At 34.3% G+C, this 7188-nt stretch overlaps 1 protein-coding gene across 1 annotated transcript in view; it reads right to left on the bottom strand.

Annotated features, from left to right (window-relative positions):
- Positions 1-6768, bottom strand: part of LOC135204081 (neuropeptide-like protein 31) — a 61624-nt gene extending 54856 nt beyond the window's left edge. Inside the window, exon 1 of the mRNA XM_064234082.1 lies at positions 6720-6768. Coding sequence (XP_064090152.1) covers positions 6720-6728 — 9 coding nt within the window. The 5' untranslated portion in view covers positions 6729-6768. The remainder of the gene's footprint in view (positions 1-6719) is intronic.
- Between the last annotated feature and the right edge of the window lie 420 nt (positions 6769-7188).

The raw sequence follows: 7188 nt of genomic DNA, 5'->3' as shown, positions 1-7188 counted from the left end.
GGTGGCTTTGGAGGCTTCGGTGGTGGATTTGGTGGATACGGTGGTGGTTTCTTCGGTTGATAAACATCTTGTCTTTCATGACGATACCGGAATTTCGAACATCAGTTGCCTCCATGAACAACATTTTGGTTGAAAATCATTAGACTGAAAGAATTATGCTAGTGAAAACAAAAAGTATATTTTTTCTATAAATTATAATAAAATTTCCAACTTTTAAAATGACTTTTAGTATGTTATTCCTTTGCCTCCAGTGTAATCTGAAATATATTTCAGTTTCATATGTCTAGTTATTTGTAGTCATTTAAATAACATTTGTTGGTAATGGATTCAAAACTTTTTGCCAATCTTCACGATCAAATGGGATTGTGTAATATACATCCTTAGAATAATTAAGAAAAGATGAAACTTGGTGAACTATCCGAAAACTCTATAACCCAAAATATTCGTGCTAACGGCTGAAAGAGTTAGATCATAATGAAAAGGCACTCTTACAATTTTTGTGGTGATATATGGGAGGCCATAGTCAATAACTAACTGGCTTATTATGTAATGTTATGCAGATGTATTTGAGAGCACAAACAGCGAACGACAAAATAAGTGTACATTTTTTAAACATCTATAAGAGCAAAAGTCGCATTAACAGTAAATGTAATATCAACACCAATCAACTTGGTAAGAATAAACAAGCAAAAAGACCTCACAAAAGTGATCTTTAAAAATCAAGAGGATGTGATGAGGCAAAATAAAAAAGAATAATAAAAAAGCCTTCCTGTGGTGGAAAATAATTGTAAATATCCAAATAAAACAAATAAAAAAAAAACTCAAGAACATGTAACAGACGAAGAAACATTTGAAACCTTTTCCCATTGTTACTCCACGCAAAATTTACTTCCAATAGACTTTCTGAAGAGAACAAGAAAATGGTAATTATAATTGAAAACACTTATGATTGTGCTCTTCAGCAGAGATATTAAAACTCAAGGCCTTGATGCTTTGGTCACCACGTAACGTAAAACCGCGTCAATGAGGTGTCTATGATGAACAACGTTCCATCAACTGAATGAAACAAGGGAATTCTGACCCCCATATACTACACACAATTATTTTGATAATGGTATTGATTCTTCATAGCCTCGGTTTCTATATTCCAGTGGTCATTTCTTCCAGAATAATTTCCATGACTACATTTGTCATAACTGGAGGCAAGGTGACTGGATTCTAACATGTGTTTAAAATTGCAAGAACTTAGTAAAAAGAAAAACACTGCTAATTCTTCACTACTGGAAAAATGGTAGGTTCGTTATCGATAATGCATGTTTTCTACAATTTTTTTTCTTACAGCATGTCGTGATTTCATTAATATTGTTCGTTATAAAAGGACAGATAGTAAGTGATAAGGAATAAGCGCAAACAAAATAACTGGCTACAGGAAATACGAACTTCATAGGACAAAAGTAACAAGGGTCTGAACTCATCAAATCTGAAGGAGATTTATAGTTTTCTTGGTTCTTTCGTAAGATTTAAAGATAATGATCCAATGAACATCTTCCTGTCCACTGAACTTGTTGCTGATTAATCAATATATCGTGCATATACTTCTTACAACAATGCAAAGTCCTTTGTTTTTATTCAATGTGGATTTGTAAAAGCTGGTTAAGACCAATAAAGACCAATCTACGTTCTTCTTGTCCTTTCTAAGCTTAATGAAGTCTTGAAAGAAGTTCTTTCCATCTAGACTGTCTACTTATTGAAGGAAAGTGGGTAACTGGATGACATTTTCGATCATACTTTTTACATGAAAAACACCCTTGATCATAGAATGATTTCAGACTTAATCTGTGCATAGGTCTGCTTTAGAACCATTTAGATACAAAGCCTGTCGTCTTCTACATATTGGCACAAAAAACATAAAGCCACTGAAGTGGTAATTTTCACTTTTATAAAATGACTAAATTACTACACTTCTCAAGGCACTTTAAAAGTGGATTTAATTTCTATTTTCATTACAAGAAGGAATGTGTACTAAAAGTTATTTTAAGAGGTAGACAATTTTATTGTGGTTTTTAACAAAAATATAAGTCATCTTTTCATAGGAACAACTGAATGCCTCAACATTAGATTTTTGACAAAACATCGTTCATGGAGGTCATTGATGTTCTAACTTCCCGTATTCTTATTCATGGCAAATTTGACAAGATGTTTATCAACCGAAGAAACCACCACTATATCCACAAATCCACCTCCAAAGCCTCCAAAAAACTGCCGCCGTATCCGCCGTACCTGAAACCGTATCCAAAGGGTCTGTAGCCGTAACCGCCGAAGCCATAAGGGACTACCTCCAAAGAAGAACCGTCGGTTAGGTTCGGGTGCTGGCAGAGCTCCCCAGTGACCTCCATTAGGGCAACAAAAGGGGCCACCAAACGCCAACAGGGCAACGCCGATCTGCAAAAGGGAATAAAAAATTGAATTTTGAAAATTCAGATGATTCCCAAGTTGGTTTACTTCTTCAAAAAGCAAATTATGCTTAGAAAGAGCATGAATTAGGCCAATTTAAAAAGATTTCTTTGGTAAAGATAGATCAATTCTGCTGCATGTAATTAATTAACAACTTTAGAAAATATGTCATGAGACAGCCACAACTACATTAACGATTAGATAATTTCTATCGTATTCGAGATCATTTGAATATAACATACAAATACACACACACACACACACACACACACACACACACACACACATATATATATATATGTGAAATTCCCTGTCTAAATATAATACTTATATCTAACAACCCATGCAAAATAGGCTCTTTTTTCTGCTTCAAAGATCGTCTTTGTCAGCAGTTCATGCGATCCAACGTGGTATACAAAATTTACGTTGCCCGGGATTGTCCCGGCCCGGAATTTACGTTGGATCGACTAGGAGGCTGCTGCAGATGAGATACTGCAGTCACATGGGCTTTAGTTTCAGGACCGGTCAAAAATTAAGTAGGCCTGAACACTCAAACATAAAAAACCACGCAATCAATTGCAAGATAGAGGTGAAGAAACAACACTTCTCTATTTTAGGCTCGGTTAAAGACTCTGATTACATAACCACTCTAGAGTCATTATATATTAAACGTTCTTGTTCCCTCGTTGAATAGTGGAGTTTCATCTTCTCCGCTTTATCTGGCATAGTCAACGTTTTTAACTTCTTGCCCAAGCCTAGTCATTCTACCTCCTTCCTTCTCACTAACGGTTGGTTGCGCCTTGGTATTTGTTTTTTATTTGTACTTTTTACTTTTTAGTTTTACTTGTCATTTTTAGTCCTTTATGTCAATTTTAAGTTAATTTTAGTCTTTTTTACTATATTGAGAATCCAGCTATTATTGAATGCTAATATGATGATGTGTATCTCAACAGACTGAAGATGCACATTGTATGTGCGAAAACGTCTCTAATAAATTATTCTTCTGATGTGGTTGTCTGCGATTTCCTGAATGGATGTATGTGATATACCTGCATAGCCTGTTTGTTCCGTGATGATTCGACGCCTGTTCCTAGTTTTTTTTTCCTTTCGTTCTTCGCCTCCGCCTTAGTGGGATTCGTCACTTTTCACAAATACTGAGATGTCGTTACCCAGCAACTACCTTGTCTATTTCAAGAAGACTGGAGAAGGCAACTCTTAAGCTCCAGAAAGCAAGATGCGACCTAGATTTCCTTCAATATTGCGAGCTAAACGAAGTTTTCCCGAAGTTCATCCGCTTCAAACTCTATAAGTCCTGCCTTTATAGTACGGAGTTCTACAGAGATACGTTAAGGACACTTCTTCGCAAAGAGATTGATACAAAGCAGACCACCGCAATACAGAAAGCTTGATATTACTGTTAAACAACTGAAAAATGTACTATTTAATGACTTGTCTTTTTTGGACCGTATTAATTTTCCAGAAATATTTTAATAAACATATAAATGATTTTTATAGATAATGTTTCACCAGCGCCACCAAAGGAAGAAAAATTGCAGAGCTTAGGAGTTGCTACTCCTGTTTTTAACCAAGATGTAATTGTATTTTTAATTTTTCTAACTATGTGCTGTCTAAGAGAGAAGATTTTTTACTTTCGTTGGGCTTGAATTTTGTTTACCTTCTTATAGAACCTGACTATGCCAGATTCTTTTATCCACTGGAAGTGTTGTTTCAACGTCTAATCAAACTTGATGTAAATATAAATGTTTAGCAATTTACAACAGAAAAATTTCCTCTTTGGCCCATAAGACCTATTCTCAACTGAAGGTCTCGTGGACCCCGTTCTTTAGAAAAGATGACTTGCAATTATTACTCACACTTAGAAAAAGAGATGATCTAGTTATTTGTAAGCCAGACAAGGGAAAAGGTGTTGTAATCTTAAACAAAACTGAATATACAACTAAAATTGAAGAAATTCTCTCCGATAATACTAAATTTAAACTTCTAGGAGAGCCTAATTTTTAGATATTTAATAAACGTGAAGATAAAATTAACAGATTTTTGGAGGAAACTAAAAATGAAAACATATTGGATGAAAATACATACCAAAAACTTTTGTTGGGTCTCGGTTCTTCATTTAGCATTCTTTACGGACTACCGAAAATTCATAAGCATGGTTTGCCTATTAGACCAATTATGGCGGCATACAACAGTCCATCTTTTAATATATCTAAATTTTTAGTATCTATTTTAAATGAGTTTTCTTTTAACCAATGCAATGTGAAAAACGGTTACGACTTTTCAAGATCAAATTACTAAACAGGATGGTGAACTCTTTATGGCCAGTTTTGACGTGGAGTCGTTGTTTACGAATGTCCCTATTAATGAAACTATAAACATCATAATTGACAGAATATTTCCAAATGAAGAGTTTTTATTTCATGGTTTTAATAAGCTGCTTTTTAAGCAATTTTTAGAACTTGCCGTTCACGACTCAGCTTTTGTTTTTAACAATAAATTTATATTCTCAGGTAGATGGTGTGGCCATGGGTTCCACCTTGGGTCGCCATTATTCGCAAATTTTTTTTATGTCTAGTCTTGAACAAGAATTTTTGAATTCTTGTCCTAATTCTTTTAAACCATTGTTTTACAGAAGGTACGTGGACGATACCTTCTCCCTTTTTAGATACGAATGGCAAGCTTTACAATTTTTACAGTTTATTAATTTGAAACACCCTAACATTAATTTTACTGTGGAACTCGAAAACGGTAATTCATTACCGTTTTCTTGATATTTGCATAACTAGGGATCAGTCAATTTTTAACACTTCAGTTTTTTAGAAAGAAAACATATACGGGACTTTCTAATAATTTTTATAGTTCTTGTCAAAAGAGTTTTAAGCTTAATGCAATCTCCACTCTGGTTTCATAGAGCAATAAAATACTCATCAAAACTGGGATATCTTTCATAAAGAAATTGAATTTTTATCTAATATCTTCCACGAAACTCGTACCCTAAGAATGTATTTTTTAATATTGTTAACAAACTTTTAACTTTGCATTTTAAACCACCCATTCCAATGATAGGCGTACCAACGAAACTAATGTATGCCTCCATCCATATATACAATAGCAAATTTTCACAACACCTAACTAGAATCATAGAAAGTGAAATTCCCTGTCTAAATATAATACTTATATCTAACAACCCATGCAAAATAGGCTCTTTTTTCTGCTTCAAAGATCGTCTGCAGCAGTTCATGCGATCCAACGTGGTATACAAATTTACGTGCCCGGGATGTCCCGGAATTTACGTTGGATCGACTAGAGGCTGCTGCAGATGAGATACTGCAGTCACATGGGCTTTAGTTTCAGGACCGGTCAAAAATTAAGTAGGCCTGAACACTCAAACATAAAAAACCACGCAATCAATTGCAAGATAGAGGTGAAGAAACAACACTTCTCTATTTTAGGCTCGGTTTAAAGACTCTGATTACATAACCACTCTAGAGTCATTATATATTAACGTCCTTGTTCCCTCGTTTTGTTGAATAGTGGAGTTTCATCTTCTCCCTTTATCTGGCATAGTCAACGTTTTAACTTCTTGCCCAAGCCTAGTCATTCTACCTCCTTCCTTCTCAACTAACGGTTGGTTGCGCTTGGTATTTGTTTTTTTATTTGTACTTTTTACTTTTTAGTTTTACTTGTCAATTTTTAGTCCTTTATGTCAATTTTAAGTTAATTTTAGTCTTTTTACTATATTGAGAATCCAGCTATTATTGAATGCTAATATGTAGATGTGTTTTTTATCTCAACAGACTGAAGATGCACATTGTATTGTGCGAAACGTCTCTAATAAATTATTCTTCTGATGTGGTTGTCTGCGATTTCCTGAATGGATGTATGTGATATACCTGCATAAGCCTATATATATATATATGTATTTTTTTTTTTTAAAAAAAAAAATATTATATATATATATATATATTTGTGTGTGTGTGTGGGGGTGTGTCTTATATACATATAATTTTAATAAAAAAAAGTCATCATTTGCATGCAGAACACAAAATACAAAACTGAGATTTCCTATTACACAGCATACTAGCTGAAAAGCAGTTGTAGATTAGATTTGATCAGTGCTGTAAGGTGCATTGAAATCTCTTATTAATTTATTTAACTTTCTTTTTAAAATTTCAGAAGCTGCTACTATTTAAGAAATTTCTAGAAAAAATACTACGTTTATATAAAATAACCTATATTAATCTCACCGTTTTCATGTTGGACAGTGGGCAGACTGTGCAATTCTTCCTTGGCTGATTCCGCGAAATGTTCTGAGCATCTTCGTCCATCGCAGCTGGTATTTATGCAAGGCGACTTCCTTTGCGAAGAGTTGCCAACGACGTCTATTTTGAAACTTGATGTGACGGCTTCTTTTAAGTGGATTGAATTTAAAAGCTTTCGGGACTAATTTCGTTTGTTATAATCTAATGTTACTATGATCACACTATATTTCCTGGTGAAAAATAATTACAATCTATCTTTATCTTTATGCGTGTTTCGAGGTATTTACTGCATTGGAAAAAATTGTTTGCGTAACAATTTTAAGAGCAGGGTAAAACCCCCCTAGAACCTGCCCTGCAAGATTTGGTAACGTTCATAGCAATCCAGTATTTGTGCCTCTACACTCTGTCCCCAAGAGACTGTTTCTAAGTCTATTGTGAGTCAGGAGTAGATATC

This window comes from Macrobrachium nipponense, chromosome 24, assembly GCF_015104395.2.
Source record: "Macrobrachium nipponense isolate FS-2020 chromosome 24, ASM1510439v2, whole genome shotgun sequence".
Classification (NCBI taxonomy): domain Eukaryota; kingdom Metazoa; phylum Arthropoda; class Malacostraca; order Decapoda; family Palaemonidae; genus Macrobrachium; species Macrobrachium nipponense.
This window is presented reverse-complemented; position numbering and strand designations above follow the sequence as displayed.